Raw genomic sequence first — 18,621 nt, forward strand, 5'->3', positions numbered from 1 at the left:
GCCATGGATAGAAGTGTGGGTGAAACAGAAAATGGAGACACTTTCCTTGACGTGAAGAAGCTGCCGGCCTCAAAGTCACCTCATCGCTATACAAAAGTAGGCTTAGTTACTAATGAAATAGTGTTTCTTTATAGGTGGGGAGGTTAGTAACATTGTGTAGGTATTTTGTTGGCATTATCTAAATTGGTAGTTTTAGCCCTGCCTGGTGGCAAAGGCCTGTAATACTAGTACCTGAAAGGCGGAGACTGGAGGATGGCATATTTGAGGCCAGCCTCAGCAACTTAACAAGACCATGTTCCAAAATAAAAAGGGCTGGAGGTATAGCTAAGAGGTAGAAAGCCCCTGGATTCAATGCCAGTACCAAAATTTTCTTTCATTTTAAGCTGGGTGTGATGGTGCAAGCTTGTAATCCCAGCATTCAGGAGGCTGAGATGGGAGGTTGAGACCAGAGGATCGCAGTTCGCAGACAGCCTCAGCTATTTAGTGAGGTCCTTTGCAACTCAGTGAGACCCTGTTTCAAAATAAAGAATAAAAAAATAGGGCTGGAGTGTACCTCAAAGGTAGAACACTCCTGGGTTCTATCCCCTGTACTACACACACAAAAAAAATTTTTTTCTTTCATTGTATTTAAAAAAATAAAGTGGTAGTCTTGCTCTGACTTGTTAAACTAAATAGCAACTAAATATAGTAGAGCATTGCTTTAACATTTTTCGGGAAATATAAATGCTAAGACTATAAACTGGAGTTTGCTTCTAAGTAGCTTTTAAGTGAAGGGAATATTTGTTTTAGACCCTCTGAATGGCTAGATCAGTTTGTATTGGTACTAAGTTCTGACCAACTATGTAATTGATCTGTTATTGACCTAGGCACTGTAGGGTGAGGATTCCAGCTCTGGGATGCTTCACAAAATCAGTGTCCTCTGTACTTGAGAGATGAATTCTCTATAGGAATGATCTGCTGTAGGTAACTGAGCTTTTTGATTTTTATTGTTTTCCTGGGGATGGAACCCAAAGACATTCTACCATTGAGCTACATGCCTAGCTCTATTTTTTTGTTTGATTTGGAAACAGGATCTCACAAAGCTTTGCTGAGAGCCTCACTGAGTTATCAAGGCTGGCTTCACACCTGTGATCTGCCTGTCTCAGCTTCCCAAGTACTGGGATTACAGGTGTGTTCTACCACGCCTGGCTAATTCTTTGTTTTTGTCTGTTATAAATTGGATATGGACTAACAAAAGGCTTCAGCAGGACATGATGTCATATGTCTGTAATCCCAGTTTTGGGGAGACTGAGGCAGGGAGATTGCAGATTCAAGACTAGCCTGAGCAACTTAGCAAGACTTTGTTTCAAAATAAAAAATAAAACAGGGTTAAGGGTTAAGGTGGAGGTAGAAAATGCCCCTGCATTCAATACCAAAAAATAATTAAATAGCTCTTGGTTAATTGCTGTCTTAGCATAGTGTGTTTGGTATGACAGACTGTGAATTGTTCTTCCCTGTCTGGCCACTCTCAAACCTGAGTGTGCTTGAGTAGTGCTTCACGACTTGGATCCAGCGCCTAAGATGGTGACAGGTGAATTTTGAATGGAGACAAACTTATCAAATGAAGGGAAACCGAACTGAAGAGCTTACAAACTGGTGATGTCGAGTCTCAGAACTTTCTGAATTTAAGTCTACTTTAACTGGTTGTCTTCTTAGAGAGTGTCAGCAGAGAGGCCTTTGAATTATTTTCTCTTACTGATCAGAAGGTAGCACATATATTTCATCTTTGTGTGTATTTCTACCTGTATGCTTGTTCTTTTTAGGATGATACTAAGGATCTCTTTTAGAGGAAGACATATTTGTTAGCAGTAAAGGTCAATATTATTGATTTTTGACAATCCAGCCTCAAAATTCTGTCATACTTGAATGTGCCCTAAATAACTGATTAAGAAAAGTAAATTTAAGCCGGGCATGGTGGCGCATGCTTGTAATCCCAGCATTCGGGAGGCTGAGACCGGAGGATCACGGTTTGCGGACAGCCTCAGCTACTTAGTGAGGACCTCTGCAACTCAGTGAGACCTGGTTTCAAAATAAAGAATAAAAAATAGGGCAGGGGCTGTAGCTAGGTGGTTGAATGTCCCTGGGTTCCATCTCCAGACCCACAAAAAAAAAAAAAAGAAAGAAAAAAAAAGTAAATTTAGCTGGGCATGGTAATCCCAGTACTTGAGAGGCTGAGACAGGAGGATCTCAGTTTCACAGCCAGCCTCATCTACTTAGTGAGGCCCTTCACAACTTAGTGTTTCAAAATAAGAAGTTAAAGCTGGGCGTGGTGGCGCACACTTGTAGTCCCAGCATTCGCTTGTAGTCCCAGCATTCGGGAGACTGAGACCAAGGGTCGCAGTTCGCGGACAGCCTAGCTACTTAGTGAGGCCCTCTGCTACTCAGTGAGACCCGGTTTCAAAATAAAGAATAAAAAATAGGGCAGGGGCTGTAGCTCGGAGGTCGAATGCTTCTGGGTTCCCCACCAAAAAAAAAAAAAAAAAAAAAAAAATACTGTTGGGGGTGTAGCTTAGGGTTCCAAAAAAATTTTTTTTTTGGTGGTACTGGGGTTCCTGGAAGCCCTTCTACCTCTGGGCTACACTCCCAGACCTATTTTATTTTTTTTTAATTTGGAAACAGGGTCTCTTAAGCCAGCGAGGCTGGCTTCGAACCTGCGCGATCCTCCTGTCTCCGCCTCCCAAGCGCGGGGATTGTAAGCGTGTGCCATCATGCCCTGCAAAAAAAAAAAAAATTTTAAGGTTAATGACAGTGGAGCTTAGATTTAACAGTCTTTTTAACCAAATTTAGTTGGAAATAGGTCTACTCTCTATTCATGAAGCTTTATTTTTATTTTATTTATTTATATATTTATTTATTTTGGTGGTACTGGGGTTCCTGGAAACCCTTCTACCTCCAGGCTACACTCCCAGACCTATTTATATATATATTTATATATATATGTATATATATATATATATATATTTTTTTTTTTTTTGGAAACAGGTTTCTTAAGCCAGTGAGGCTGGCTTTGAACCAGCGCGATCCTCCTGTCTCAGCCTCCCAAGCGCAGGGATTACAAGCGTGCGCCACCATGCCCAGTGCCATTTTTTAATTATTTTATTTTATTTTATTTTTTGTGGGTCTGGGGATGGAATCCAGGGGCATTCGACCTCCGAGCTACACCTCCTGCCCTAATTTTTATTCTTTATTTTGAAACCGGGTCTCACTGAGTTGTAGAGGACCTCACTAAGTAGCTGAGGCTGTCCAAGAACTGCGATCCTCTGGTCTCAGTCTTCCAAATGCTGGGATTACAAGTGTGCCACCACGCCCGGCTTCATGAAGCTTTAGCTCATGGTAATTTTAGGAGAATGTTTAGGCAGTGTTAAGGGAGTGTTTTTGTATGTGTTTCTCAACACTAGTTTTTTGTTGTTGTTGTTGTTGTTTTTTTGCGGTACTGGGGATGGAACCTAGGGGCATTCTACCTTTAAGCTGCACTCCCAGTGCTATTTTTTATTCTTTATTTTGAAACTGGGTCTCACTGAGTTTCAATGGGCCTCACTAAGTAGCTGAGGCTGTCCGCGAATTGTGATCCTCCGGTCTCAGCCTCCCAAATGCTGGGATTACAAGTGTGCGCCAGCACACCTGGCTTCAACATTATTAATTTTATGTGGGATTAAGAAGAACCAAGCCTGTCTTCTTTGAGAGATTGTAAAATGATCCTGAATTCTGAGCATTATGATCAGTGTTCTTAGTTCCATAACTGGAATAATACTTGAGCCATCTTACTCCTCATCTACATGCTTAGATCAAATTGTTGGAATAAATAAAGCCATTAATGTCTCTGCCACTTCAGGTTCACAAGCTAGAGGTCTAGAAGCAGTAGAGGGAGCCTGGATGTAATGGTGCACACCTATGATCCCACTTGTTAGGAGGGATTACAGGTTTAATCCCTGCCTTGAACAGGAGGATCACAGGTTCAAGGCCTGCCTCATCTGGGTAGTCAAACACTGTTTTAAAACTAAAGGGGAAGACCGGGCATGGTGGCAGCATGCTTGTAGTCCCAGCTCATGGGAAGCTGAGACAGAAGGAGCTCAGGTTTGAGGACAGCCTCAGCAAGTGAGTCTCTTATCAACTTTAGGGGGCCCTATTTCAAATTAAATAGAACTGGTGGCGTAACTCAGGGAGAATGCCCCCGGCTTAATCTCTAGTAAGAAAGCAAGAAGCAGCAGTAACAACTGTAGAAGGAAACTGTTCTGATCAGTGTTTTGTCCCCGCCCCCCCCCTTTTTTTTTTTTTTTTTGCAGTACTGGGGATGGACCCCACAGGCATTCTACCTCCAAGCTACACCCCCAGCCTCTTTTTTTTTTTCTTCTTTATTTTGAAACAAGGTCTCACTAAGTTGCAGAAGGCCTCACCAAGTAGCTGCGGCTAGCTGTGAACCTGCAATCCTCCTGTCTCAGCCTCCCAAGTACTGGGATTACAAGCATGCGCCACCACTCCCAGATGGTTTTTTTTTTCTCCCTGTGGGTCTGGGGATGGAACCCAGGGCATTTTACCTTCAAGCTACACCCCCATTCCTATTATTATTTATTTTGAAATAGGCTCTCACTGAGCTGCAAAGGGCCTCAGTAAGTAGCTGAGACTGTCCAAAAACCCAATCCTCATGTCTCAGCCTCCCAAATGCTAGGACTACAAGGGAGTGCCACCATACCCGGCTTTTCATTTTGTTTGTGGTGCTGGGGATTGAACCGGGGCATTCTACCTCTCAGTGCTATATTACTTTTTTTTTTTTTTTTTTTTTTATGGTGGTACTGGGAATGGAACCCAGGGGCATTTTACCTCCGAACTATACTCCCAACCCTATTTTTTATTTTGAAACAGGGTCTCATTAAATTGTGGAGGGCCTCACTAAGTAGCTGAGGCTGTCTGTGAACTGTGATCCTCTTGTCTTAGCATCCCAAATGCTGGGATTACAAGTGTGTGCCACCATGCCTGGCTGCTATATTCTTTTTTAAATTATTTAATTATTTTTTGGTGTGTGGTACTGGGGGTGGAACCCAGAGGCTCTTCTACCTCTGGGCTATACTCCCAGACCTATTTTATATTTTATTTGGAAAAAGGGTCTCACTAAGTTGCTGAGAGCCTCCCTAAATAGCTGAGGCTGGCTACAAACCTGTGTGATCCTCCTGTCTCAGCCTCCCAAGCTAGGGGATTACAAGCGTGCGCCACCACGCCCGGTAAGCAAACTGAATTCTAAGTGGTAGATCAGAGTAGGCTGAAGATTTGGCTTGTATGGGTGGAGGGGGGCAGCTGGGGATTGAACCCAGGAATGTTCTATCTCTAAGCCACGCCCTCAGCCATTTTTTTGTTTATTATGTATTTTTATGGTACTGGAGATGGAACGTAGGGGCATTCAAGCTCCCAGCTACACTCCTAGCCCTACTTTTTTATTTTGAAACAGAGTCTCACTGAGTTGCAAAGGGCCTCACTAACTAGCTGAGGCTGTACTCAAACTGCGATCCTCCTATTTCAGCCTCCTGAATGCCATGATTACAAGCATGCGCCAATACACCTGGTGTTTTAAAATTTATTTTTATTTTTTTTTTTGCATGTCTGGGGATTTAACCCACAGGCATTCTACCTCTGAGCTATACTCTGTCCTATTTTTTATTTTGAAACTGGGTCTCACTAAGTTGCAGAGGGCCTCACTAAGTAGCTGAGGCTGGCCACGAACTCCTGTCTCAGCCTCCCAGATGCAGGGATTTACAGGCGTGGGCCACCACGCCCTGCTCTTTTTTTTTTTTTTTTTTGAAAGAGACTCTTACCATGTGACACACCTGTCTCAGCCTTTGAAGTATAGGGATTAGTATAGTTGTGTGCCACCATGTCTGGACAGATTTTTCTTTTTTCTTTTTGTGGTTCTATGGATTGAACCCAGAGGAATTCTACCTTTGGGCTACAATCCCAGTCGATTTTATTTATTTTGAAACAGGGTCTCACTAGGTTGTTGAGTCTTACTACTTGCTGAGGCTGGCCTCCAACCTGCTATCCTCTTGTCTCAGGCTTCCAGGAACTGGGATTACAGGCCTGTGCTACCACATCCTGCTCAGTTTTTTTTTTGGATGGTCTGGGGATGGATCCCAGGGGCATTCGATGACCTCTGAGCTACACCCCCTGCCCTATTGTTTTATTCTTTATTTTGAAACAGGTCTCACTAAGTTGCGGAGGGCCTCACTGAGTAGCTGAGAATGTCTGGGAACCGTGATCCTCTGGTCCTGCTGGGATTACAAACATGATGGGATTACAAGCGTGTGCCATCACTCCCAGCATCAGATTTTTGGTTTTTTTTGCGGTGCTGAAGATGGAACTCTCAGCCCTATTTTTTTATTCCTTATTTTGTAACAAGGTCTCACTGAGTTGCAAAGAGCCTCACTAAGTACCTGAGGCTGTCCTTGAACTGTGATCCTCCTGTTTCAGCCTCCCAAATGCTGAGTTTACAACAGTGTGCCACCATACCCTGCTCAGATTTGGGTTTTTAAGGAACTCCCAAGTGCTGCTGGGCCACTCATACTTTGAGTAGTAAGGCTTCAGTCTTCTTTGGAAAACTTGATAAATGATGGTGTTTGTGAGCAACTCAGATATATAGTTAATATATAGTTAATCTCAGGTCAGATGGTTTCTTTTTGTGCTTCCAAGAACATCAGGAATTCAAGTTAGAGTGATGCTGGTACGTTTTACACCTATCCCTAAGCCTTAGTGACATTAAACTAAGATGGTTATAAGTGGGTTCATTATATGCACTTATTATCCAGAGGGTCTTTTTATTTCAGTACTGGAGATGGAACCCAGGGTCCTCTACCTCCGGGCTACACCCCCGACATATATACATACGTACGTACATACATACATACATACATACACACACACACACACACACACACACAGAGACACACACATATATAATGTATATGTATTATGTGTATATGTATATACATATATATGTATATGTATATATACACACATATATATATATACACACACACACACATACACACACACACACATACATACTGGGGTTCCTGGGGTTCCTGGGAACCCTTCTACCTCTGGGCTATACTCCCAGACCCATTTTATATTTTTAATTGGAAACAGGGTCTCTTAAGCCAGCAAGGCTGGCATCGAACCAACGCTATCCTCCTGTCTCTGCCTCCCAAGCGCGGGGATTACAAGTGTGCACCACCACGCCCAGCATTTATATTTTATTTTGAAACAAGGTCTCGTTAAATAGTGAGGCTGAGAAAGGAGCATTGCACAGGTTCAAAGCCAGCCATAGCTACTTAGTGAGGTTTTCAGCAACTTAATGAGACCTTATTTCCAAACAAAATCAGTCTGTCTGTCTGTCTGTCTGTCTGTCTATCTATCTATCTATCTATCTATCTATCTATATTTCTTTTTTCGGTACTGGAGATGGAACCTGGAGGCAGTCTACCTCCGAGCTACACCCCTAGAGCTATTTTTTATTCTTTTATTTTGAAACAGGGTCTCTCTTGAGTTGCAAAGGGCCTCACCAAGTAGCTGAGGCTGTCTTCAAACTGCGATCCTCCTGTCTCAGCCTCCCAAATGCTGGGATTACAAGCATGCATCACAACGCTTGGCTTTCCCAAACAAAATATAAAGTAGGACTGGGAATGTAACCCAGAGGTAGAAGACTCCTGGGTTCCATCCCCAGTGCCACAAAAAAAAAAATAATTCATTTATTTATTATTTATTTGTGGGTGAAAGTGATTAAGATGGGTTCTCAATGTGTCCCCCACGCCAGGCGTGGTGGATTGCAATCCCAGTACTTTAGAGACTGAGGAGGGTCACATGTTTGTGGCCAGACTCGGCTACTTAGTGAGGCTCTCTGCAACTTAGTGAGACCCTGTTTCAAAATAAAGGTTAAAAAATAGGGCAGGGAGTGTAGCTCAGAGGTCGAATGCCCCTCGGTTCTATCCCCAATACCGCAAAAAAAAGTGTCCCTCACACCAGTGTTAGTACTATCTGGTAATATGTTAAAATCACAAATTTTAGGTTCCTTTTCTGTTATAGTAGGATCAAGACACTCTGGGGTTTAGCTCCCAGCTGTATGCATCTAAAAAGCCCTTTGGGGATTCTGACTCTGGTTGTAGGTTGCAAATCATTGGTTTAGGAAGCAGAGAAGGGAGTGGAGCTGCCATTCTCGAAGGAACTAAAATTTCTCTGAAGTAGCTGATTCCGGGTTTGGGACAGGATGGGTACAAGATAAACCAAAAATAACTGCTTTTTTTTTTTTTTTTTTTTTTTTTTTCTTTTGGTGGTGGTGGTGGTACTGGGGATGGAACGTGGGGGCATTCTATGTCCGAGCTACACCTTCAGCCCTATTTTTATTTTTTATAATTTATTTTTTTGTGGGTCTGAGGATGGAACCCAGGTGCATTTGACCTCCAAACTACACCACCTGCCCTATTTTTTATTCTTTTATTTTGAAACAGGATCTCACTAAGTAGCTGAGGCTGTCTGTGAACCATGATCCTCTGGTCTGAGCCTCCCAAATGCTGGGATTACAAGTGTGAGCCACCATGCCCTGCTCCTAGTTTAGTTTTGAAGTAGGTCTTACTAAGTTGCAGAGGGCCTCACTAAGTAGCTGAGGATGGCCGCCAACCCAAAATCCTTCTGTCTCAGCCTCCCAAGTACTGGAATTATAAGCATGCATCACAACGCCCAGCAAGGCAGTGCTTTTATAAAAAAAGATGATGCCAGATGCAGTGACACATGTCTTGTAATCTCAGTACTCAGGAGGCCGAGACCAGAAGATCGTAGGTTTAGGGCCAGTCTTGGCAACTTAGGGGTACCCTATTTCAAAATAGTATAGGGCTGGGAGTATGACTTAGAGATAGGATGCCTCAGGGTTCAGTTCCCAGTTCCAGGAAAATAATAAGGGCTAGAGTGTAGCTCAGCAGTAGAATGTCCCTAGGTTCAATTCCCAGTATTAAAAAAAAAAAAAATCAGCTGGGTGTGGTGGCACAGGCTTGTAATCCCCGCACTTGGGAGGCGGAGACAGGAGGATCCTGCAGGTTTGAAGCCATCCTTGCTGGCTTAAGAGGAGACCCTGTTTCCAAATAAAAATATAAAAAGGTCTGGTAGTGTAGACTGGAGGTAGAAGGGATCCATCCCCAGTACCACCAAAAAATAAATAAATAAATAAATAAAAAGATGGAGTCATGCTGAAAAGGGTATATGAGCCAGCTTTGAAGAAACTCCAACTGGCAAAATCTGGGACAATCTGAGCACTAAAATAATTAACATTAGTGAATTGCGGACCTTGAGAAAACTAAGGATCTGTGAAGTCACATCAGTCTAGAGAGTAAGTGGGGGAGAAGGGTGGGTATGTATTTAGAACATAATGCCAAAAACTGGCACGTATGTATGGAGAGAATTGGCATTGGAAAGCAAAGAGTGGTGTGGGCAAGGATCATCAGTAGAACTAAGTTGAGGGGAGTTTAGATGATTTTAAGTTGTCTCTCCACAGATTACATAATAATTGCAAGTGGGAAAGTAGTGTCACTAAGCAGTAGAGACACCAGAAACTAGGGAGCACTGTTACCCAGTGACCAGGCTAACATCGCTGCTTAGGGGCAGCCAGGCATCGATTTCATCTAGTGCTGCTCTAAGGACACATCTTTGTGTGTGTGGTACTGGGGTGGAACCCAGGGGCATTCCAACCCAGAGCTGCACTCCCAGACCCATTTTTATTTTGAAACAAAGCGTTGCGAGGTTGATGAGCGTCTCACTGCTTGCTGAGGCTGCCCTTGAACTTGCAAGCCTCCTGTCTCAGCCTCCCAAGTTCTGGGATCACAAGCAGCTAGGACATACATTTCTTAGGCTGGCATTCTGCTGCAGGAATGCAGGAGCCTAAACCATGAGGAAACATCAGACATCCAAAACGAACAATGTTCTTGTGTGTGTGTTTGACTAGGGATTGAACCAGGGGCATTCTACCTCTGAGCTAAACCATTAGCCCCTTTTTATTTTTTGCTTTGATTGCCGATTCTTGCTGCTTTCCTGAGGCTGTCCTTAAATCTGTGATCCTATTGTCTCAGTCTTCCAAGTACTAGGTACAAGTGTGCACCACCACATCTGGCTGAATAATGTGCTGTAAGAAAAGACTTTTTCAGAAATGTGAATGTAAGCCGGGCGTGGTGGCGCACGCTTGTAATCCCCGCGCTTGGGAGGCGGAGACAGGAGGATCGCGCAGGTTCAAAGCCAGCTGCGCTGGCGTAAGAGACCCTGTTTCAGAAATATAAAATAGGTCTGGGAGTGTAGCCCAGAGGTAGAAGGGCTTCCAGGAACCCCAGTACCACAAAAAAAAAAAGAAAGAAATGTGAATGTCATAGTACATAAAAGTTGCAGAAACATTGCCATAAAGGAGACCAGAGAGAAATGACAGCCGAATATCTGATTCTAGACTGAAGTCTGTGTTAGAGACAGGAAAAAGGAAAGATAAATCAAGTTATTGGGTCAATTGACAAAAGGAATTACAGGGTCTCACTAAGTTGCAAAGGGCCTCACTAAGTAGCTGAGGCTGTCTGTGAACTGTGATCCTCCTGTTTCAGACTCCCAAATGCTGGGATTACAAACGTGTAATAAAATGCCTGGCTTTGATTTAAGAATTTAAGCCAGGCATGGTGGCACACACTTGTAATCCCAGCACTTGGAAGGGCTGAGAAAGCAGGTTGGCAGGTTTGTAGCTAGTCTCATCAACTTAGTGAATCCCCCTTTCAAAATAAAAAATAAGCCAAGTGTGGTCCTGCATGCCTGTAACCCCAGTACTTGGTAGGCTGAGATTGGTAGGATTGCAAGATCAAGGACAGCCCCAGTACTTGGTAGGATTGCAAGATCAAGGACAGCCTCAGTAAGTAGTGAGACTCATCAACGTAGCAAGATCCTGTTTCAAAATTTAAAAAATAGGGCTGGAGGTGTAGCTTGTGGGTAGAATGCCGCTGGTTCAATTTTTAGTACCACAGAATAAATAAATAAAGGCAGGCATGGTGGTGCATGCTTGTAATCCCAGTACTTGGAAGACTATGACAAGAGGATCTCAGGTTCAAGGCTAGCCTTGGGAACCTAGTGAGACCTTGTTTCAACATAAAAGATAAAATTAGGCCAAGAGTGTGGTTCAGAGGTAGACTGTCCCTGAGTTCAATCTCCTGTACCACACACATAAACACAGTAAAATAGAACTGGGAGTGTAGCTCAGAAGTAGAAAGCCCAAAGGTTCAATCTTCAGTACCACAAAAATAAATTAAAAATATAAGCTGAGCTGGGCGTGGTGGCGCATGCTTGTAATCGCAGCATTTGGGAGGCTGAGACGGGAGGATCATGATTGGCGGACAGCCTCAGCTACTTAGGCCCTCCACAATTTAGTGAGACCCTGTTTCAAAATAAAGAATAAAAAAATATGGCAGGGGTTGTAGCTCGGAGGCTGAATGCCCCTGGGTTCCATTCCCAGTATCTAAAAAATAAAATAAGCTGAGCATGGTAGTGCACACCGGTAATCTCAGTACTTGGGAGGCTGAGACAGGAGGATCACAGGTTTGAGGCCAGTATCAGGAACCTAGGGAGAACTTGTATGGGTGTAGATTGTAGGTAGAACACACTTCAATTCAATACCCAGTACCAAATATAAAAGTAGATTGGAGCTGGGTGCGGAAGCGCATGCTTGTAATCCCAGCATTCGGGAGGCGGAGACCAGAGGATCGCGGTTCGTAGACAGCCTCGGCTACTTAGCGAGGCCCTTCACAACTCAGACCCTGTTCCAAAAATTAAGACTATAAAACAGGGCTGGGGGTGTAGCTCAGATGTAGAATGCCCCTGCGTTCCATCCCTAGTACTGCAAAAAAAAAAAAAAGGTTGGGGAGATAGCTCAGCATTAGAGCACCTCTGGTTCAATATTTAGTAGTGCGCTCACACGTACACATAATAATCTTCTGTAGGGTCAGGATCTCATTTAACTGGGTAAGAGATTATAAAGGAATATCCTTGTTCTCCCCTCAGTTATTTTTTCTCCCAGTACTGGGGATGGAACCCAGGGGCGTTCTACCTCCAAGCTACACTCTCAGCCCTATTTTTAGACTTTATTTTTAGACTTTATTTTGAAACACTAACTTGTGGAGGGCCTCACTAAGTAGATGAGGTTGGCCGCGAACTTGAGATCCTCCTGCCTCAGCCTTCCAAATGCTGGGATTACAAGCGTGGGCCTCCACGCCGGCTCACATTGCACAGCTTGATGAATTTCACTGCGCCCTTTCCGTCCGTCACAGGCCACGCCTGGATCGCGTCTGCCTCCCTCCTGCTCTTTCACCGTAAACCTCTCCCTGCTTGAGGTTCTCGTAAGAACCTTGCTTCACCTAACTCCAGTTCTTTCTGAAATAGATCAAAAGAATAAATAAGTGTTGTGTGAAATGATTAATGTAGATGCTAGAAATTACTCAGAAATAAGTTGAAAGCATGTGGCCTGAGAAATGTGTTCAAAATCTCCATTTAATTTCTCTTTCTAGGAGGAGCTCTTGGATATAAAAGAACGCCCCCATTCCAAACAGAGGCCGCCGTGCCTCTCTGAGAAGTACGACAGGTATGCTCTCATTCTACATCTTCTTTGTCTTACCACACTTGGTAAATTAAAAATTATATTGTGTTGAAATTATTGTTCGTGGAATTATGAAGGAATGATTTTAGGAGGTAAAAACATGGACTTCAGTGAACTGGTAATGAAACTAAAACTAGAAAATGGTTTGGTTAAAGACCCAGAAAGCAGAACAAAGAGCGGTGGGTAACGGCCCAGCGGCAGAGTGCCTTCCTGGATATGGGAGGCCCTGGGTTCCGCCCCCAGCACCACTCACAAGAAAGAAAAGCGCAAAACAGCTCCTCACCCAGGATGGCTGCAGAGCTGCCTTGTACCTGTGACCCAGCACTTGGGAGGCTGGGTCACAAACTGAAGACCACCCTTGGCAACTTAGCAAGACGTTTCAAAAAAAAAAAAAAAAAAAATGGCTCAGGCTAGCAGCAGCCGAGCACCCTGGGATTGAATCCTTAGTACTGTATTTACACAAAGGCAGGCGCTCAGGTCTTCAGATACAGTTCTTGGGCCAGGCCTTGTGGGTACTTTCAGGGCTGCCCCAATGCTCAGGAGTGCTCTGAGCCCTTCCCCGTGTCATGTCCCCAGCAACTATTCAGGATTCACATTAGCCTTGCTGCATCTTAGCTCCTTTAGGAAACCAAGAGGGGAGCTGGACAGAGCGGCCCATGCCCGGAATCCCAGTACTTGAGAGGCTGAGACAGGAGGATTTCAGGTTCAAGGATAAGCTCATCAAATAGACTCTGGCCAACCTAGCAAGACCCTGTTTCAAAATAAAAATTATTGGGAGGCTGAGAGAAAAATCGCAGTTCACGGACAGCCTCAGCTACTATTTAGTGAAGCCCTTTGCAATTCAATGAGACCCTGTTTCAAAATAAAGAATAAATAGTGGGGCAGGAGTGTAGCTCGGAGGTAGAGTGCCTCTGGGTTCAATCCCCAGTACCAAAAAAGAAAAGGTAGAAGGCTTTGACTTAAAGAAACTGGCAGAGCCAGGCGGGGTGGTGCTTGTAATCTCAGTACTTGGGAGGCTGAGACAGGAGGATCCAGGTTCGTGGCCAGCCTCAGCTTATTACGCCCTCTGCAACTTAGACCTTGTTTCAAAATAAAGAATACAAAATCAGGCTGGGGGTGTAGCTCAGAAGTAGAACCTGGGTTCAATCTCCAGCGCTAAAAAAAAAAAAAAAAAAAAAAAAACTGCAGCAAAACAGGGCCTGGAAATCTACAGTGATCCTACATTGTACTTACATCATCACCTGTTTTTTTTTTTTTTTTTTAGTACTGGAGATGAAACTCAGGGGCATTCTCCCTCTGAGCTACACTTCAAGCTCTTTTTTTTTTTTTTTTTTTTTTTTGCGGTACCTGGGGATGGAACCCAGGTACATTCTGCCTCTGAGTTATGTCCCTAGCCCTATTTTTTTTTTTTTTTTTTTTTTTTTTGCAGGTCTGGGGATGGAACCCAGGGGCATTCCACCTCTGAGCTACACCCCCTGCTGTTTTTTATTCTTTATTTTGAAACCGGGTCTCACTGAGTTGCAGAGGGCCTCGCTAAGTAACTGAGGCTGTCAGCGAACCCGGGTCCTCCTGTCTCAGCCTCCCAAATGCTGGATTACAAGCTTGTGTCACCACATCCGGCCGGCACTCCAGCACGATCTTTTATTCTTTTTTTTTTTTTTTTTTGGTGGTACTGGGGGTGGAACTCAGAGGCTTTCTACCTCTAGACTATACTCTCAGACCTATTTTGTATATTTTATTTGGAAACAGGGTATCACTAAGTAGCTGAGGCTGGCTTCAAATCTTAGCCTCTCAATCACAGGGATTACAAACGTGCGCCACCACGCCCGGCCTTTATTCTTTTTTTTTTTTTTGCGGGTCTGGGAATGGAACCCAGGGACATTCAACCTCCGAGCTACACCCCCAGCCCTATTTTTTATTCTTTATTTTGAAACCAGGTCTCACTGAGTAGCAGAGGGCCTCACTAAGTAGCTGAGGCTGTCCACGAACCACGACCCTCCGGTCTTAGCCTCCCAAATGCTGGGATTACAAGTGTGAGCCACCACGCCCAGCTTGGACACAGACTTTTCAAAGTTTACATATAGACTGTTAAGGCTGCTCATCCTAGATTCAGTACCACATTCTTCTGATAAAGGTGTTATAGGAATTATGGCTATTCTAATTGGCTATGATTTTCTATGAATCTCAGATAAGCTGAGTGTTTGTTGTTGTTGTTTTCATTAAAATGGTAAGCTTTTTTATCCCTCAGATTGAAACTTGTTAGAACTGTATTTCCTCTTGGTATAAAATAAAGTTATCATGAACAGACAACTTAGCTTTTAAAGTGGAGACATGGTGTCTATTGATACTGAAAATAAAGGTAATGGAGAGAGCTCTGTTCAGTTTCTCTTCAAGAATGAAGACTTAGCCAGGCGTGGTGGCACACGCTTATAATCCCAGCATTTGGGAGGCTGAGACCGGAGGATCGCAGTTCACGGACAGCCTCAGCTACTTAGTGAGGCCCTCTGCAACTCAGTGAGACCCGGTTTCAAAATAAAAGAATAAGGCCAGGCGTGGTGGCGCACAGCATTTGGGAGGCTGAGACAGGAGGATCGCACAGGTTCAAAGCCAGCCTCAGCTACTTAGTGAGGCTCTCAGCAACTTAGTGAGACCGTTTCCGAATAAAATATAAAATGGGTCTGGGAGTATAGCTTGGAGGTAGAAAGCCTCTGGGTTCCACCCCTAGTACCACCAAATAAATAAATAAATAAAAGAATAAAAAATAGGGCAGGGGGTGTAGCTCAGAGGTTGAATGCCCTTGGTTTCCATCCCCAGACCCGCAAAAAAAAAAAAAAAAAAAAAGAATGAAGACTTGTTAGGCTCTTGAACTCCAAGGAATCCTCTCAAACATCCTGTGAGATAGGTATACCTCTTTTATGGTGAAGGTTTGTTGCAGCTGAGAAGTTGGCTTGCTTTTTTGAGGAACGTTCAGAGCTAGGGTGTAGCTCAGTTGTAGACACTTGCCTTCATGGGATTTTGGTTTGTGGAGAGGTGATTATCACACCCATCCTAGGCTGGAAGAACAGGCATGGAGTATGGTGCTAGTATATGGTGTGGCCTGGTCTCATTGGCAGTTTGGGGATATCAGCCCAGCGACATGTCCAGGAAGGTGTCAGGGCAGTTGCAAGCTGGCCTGTGGTCCTAGGTTGTTGGGCATCAAAGCTTCTGTTCCACACGCTCTACCACGAGCCATCTCGTTGGAGGGAATCACAACATCCACCCTAGATCTCACGTCCTAGTCACTTAAGAGCTGTCCTACTTGTGGAAGAATAGAGACTGCATAGAAGTTCTGGAAAAATGCACAGCAGACATTCCAGGAAATGCTTCTGGTGGTTTTTTCTTCCCTTGTCAGTCTTTAGTAAACTGAGTAATCAGTTTTCCTGGTGAATCTTGTATAGGATAGGCATACTTGCTGTAATTTAATGCACCTGAGGTTTTTGTGCTAATTGTTTAATTTGTATATAGATCATTTGTTTCCAAGTGCCTGTTGATGTTAAGTGATCAGCACGGAGAATTACTGAAGGTTTTTGTTTTCATCTTGAGAGGTTATTGTCCTGAAGGCAACCATACAGTTTTGTATTGGAAAGGGATTTTCCTAACTTATTACATGGAGAGATTTAGAAATTAGACTACCTGTGTAGTGCTAACTGTTGGTACCTTTTGGCCTGTAGTGATGGTGTTTGGGATCCTGAGAAGTGGCATGCCTCCCTCTACCCAACTTCAGGACGGAGCTCGCCAGTGGAAAGTCTGAAGAAAGAATTGGATACCGACCGACCTTCCCTGGTGCGAAGGATAGTAGGTGAGCCCACTGTTGCTCATGAGGGGCCACGGTGATTTGGGAGGACACACTCTTGGCTGCTGGTTTTGTTCTTAGTTGTGAGAATTTCATGCACTAGGGGAAATGTCATCAGGAAACTTATTTACAAGATGAATTTTTCCTAATTAGTGGGTAAAATAATAGTTCTTAGTTGTAGCAGTGGGCAATAGGCTGTGCACTGGTACCCTTCATTGGCGTGGGTGACCAAGTTAGATGTAGTAGGTAACATAAAGCTGTTCTGGTAATCTGATCGTGCCTCATCTCAGGTACAGTACCAATCCTCAGGTGTAAATCAGTTTTGACAATTATTGACTCATGATTCTGTGATCAGAATCAGAGTTTGGAATTGGTTTGAGACTGGAATAAAGTGAGATCTTTTGTACCTTTACTCTTTATTTAATTATTTATTTTTGTGATACTGGGGGTGGAACCCAGGGACTTTCTACCTCCAAGCTCTGAGCTATACCCCCAGCTCTATTTTTTATTTTTTAATTTGATACAGGCCTCACTAAGTTGCTGAGGCTCTCTGTGAGCTTGTGATCATCCTGTCTTAGCCTCCCAAGTACTGGGATTACAAGCATGCGCTATCATGCCCGGCTTTGTACCTTTACCCTTCAAATTAGAAGAGATATTTAATGATGGAGACTTGGTATACAGAAACCAGTCAAGGAAATTGCTGCAAGAAGTCTTTTTGAGATAAGACAACTCAACATAAAAACTTGGAACTAATCAAAGAAGATACGGTTGATTCTAGTTTGAGATGTCTTCTACACAGAGTCTATCAGTATATTTAGTTCTTCAAATGAATTTTTTTTTGTGGTACTGGCAATGGAACCCAGGAGTCTTCTACCTCCAGACTATACCCCCAGATATATCTTTTTATATCTTATTTGAAAACAGGGTCTCACTAAGTTGCTGAGAGCCTCACTAAGCAGCTGAGGCTGGCTTCGAACCTGCAATGCTCCTGTCTCAACCTCCCAAGTACTGTGATTACAACCATGTGCCACCACACCTGATTTCCTTCCTTCCTTTTTTTTAAATTTTTTTTATTTTGAGTACTGGTGATGGAACCAAGGAACATTCTACCTCATACCCCCAGTCGTATTTTTATTCTTTTTATTTTTGCAACAGTGTCTTACTGACTTGCAAAGGGCCTCACTAAGTGGCCTTTCTTTGCTTGCTCCCTCCTTTTTTCTTTTTTCCTCTCTCCCTGGGATTTATTTATTTATTTATTTATTTATTTATTTTTTGCGGGTCTGGGGATGGAACTCAGGGGCATTTGACCTCCGAGCTACACCCTCTGCCCTATTTTTTATTCTTTATTTTGAAACCGGGTCTCACTGAGTTGCAGAGGGCCTCACTAAGTAGCTGAAGCTGTCTGCGAACCGCGATCCTCCAGGTCTCAGCCTCCCGAATGCTGGGATTACAAGCGTGAGCCACCATGCCTGGCTTCTCTCCCGGGGATTGAATTCAGGGCATTCTACCTTCAAGCAACAGCCCCAGTTCCATTTTGTTTTTTTTCTTTACTGTGTGTGTGTGTGTGTGTGTGTGTGTGTGTGTGTGTGTTACTGGGGGTGGAACCCAGGGGCTTTTCTACCTCCAGGCTATACTCCCAGACTTATTTTATATTTTATTTGGAAACAGGGCCTCACTAAGTTGCTGAGAGCCTAAGTAGCTGAGGCTGGCTTTGAACCTGTGCAATCCTCCTGTCTCGGCCTCCCAAGTGCTGGGATTACAAGCGTGCGCCACCACGCCCAGCTATTCTTTATTTTGAAACAAGGCCTCGCTAAGTTGTGGAGGCTGTCCACAAACCTGCAATCCTCCTGTCTCATACCCAGTTTTCTTTCTTCTTTTTTTTTTTTTTTTTTTTTTTCAGTACCTGGAATTGAACCCATGGGCATCTACCTCCAAGATACATCCCTAGCTCTATTTTATTTTTCATTTGGTAATAGGGTTTTTCTGAGTTGTTGAGGCTGGCGTTGAATCTGTGATCTTCCTGTCTCAGCTTCCCAAGTACTGGGATTATATGTCAACATCACCACATCCATCTTCTACTTCTTTTTTTAAATTTTTCTCCAGTGCT

The 18,621-nt window shown here is 43.7% G+C and overlaps 1 protein-coding gene across 2 annotated transcripts in view; it reads left to right on the forward strand.

The window, feature by feature from the left end:
• The window catches only part of EIF4ENIF1 (eukaryotic translation initiation factor 4E nuclear import factor 1), a gene marked incomplete at both ends in the record, with an annotated part of 43,997 nt that continues 25,376 nt past the window's right edge, over positions 1-18,621 (forward strand). Inside the window, 3 exons of one of the 2 annotated variants that reach the window (XM_080717655.1) lie at positions 1-96; positions 12,594-12,667; positions 16,393-16,520. In XM_080717655.1, coding sequence (XP_080573781.1) covers positions 4-96; positions 12,594-12,667; positions 16,393-16,520 — 295 coding nt within the window. The remainder of the gene's footprint in view (positions 97-12,593; positions 12,668-16,392; positions 16,521-18,621) is intronic. The other variant, XM_080717654.1, reaches the window with a different exon arrangement.

The sequence above is a fragment of the Muscardinus avellanarius genome, assembly GCF_963383645.1.
Source record: "Muscardinus avellanarius genome assembly, chromosome: 21".
In the NCBI taxonomy this organism is placed as follows: Eukaryota; Metazoa; Chordata; class Mammalia; order Rodentia; family Gliridae; genus Muscardinus; species Muscardinus avellanarius.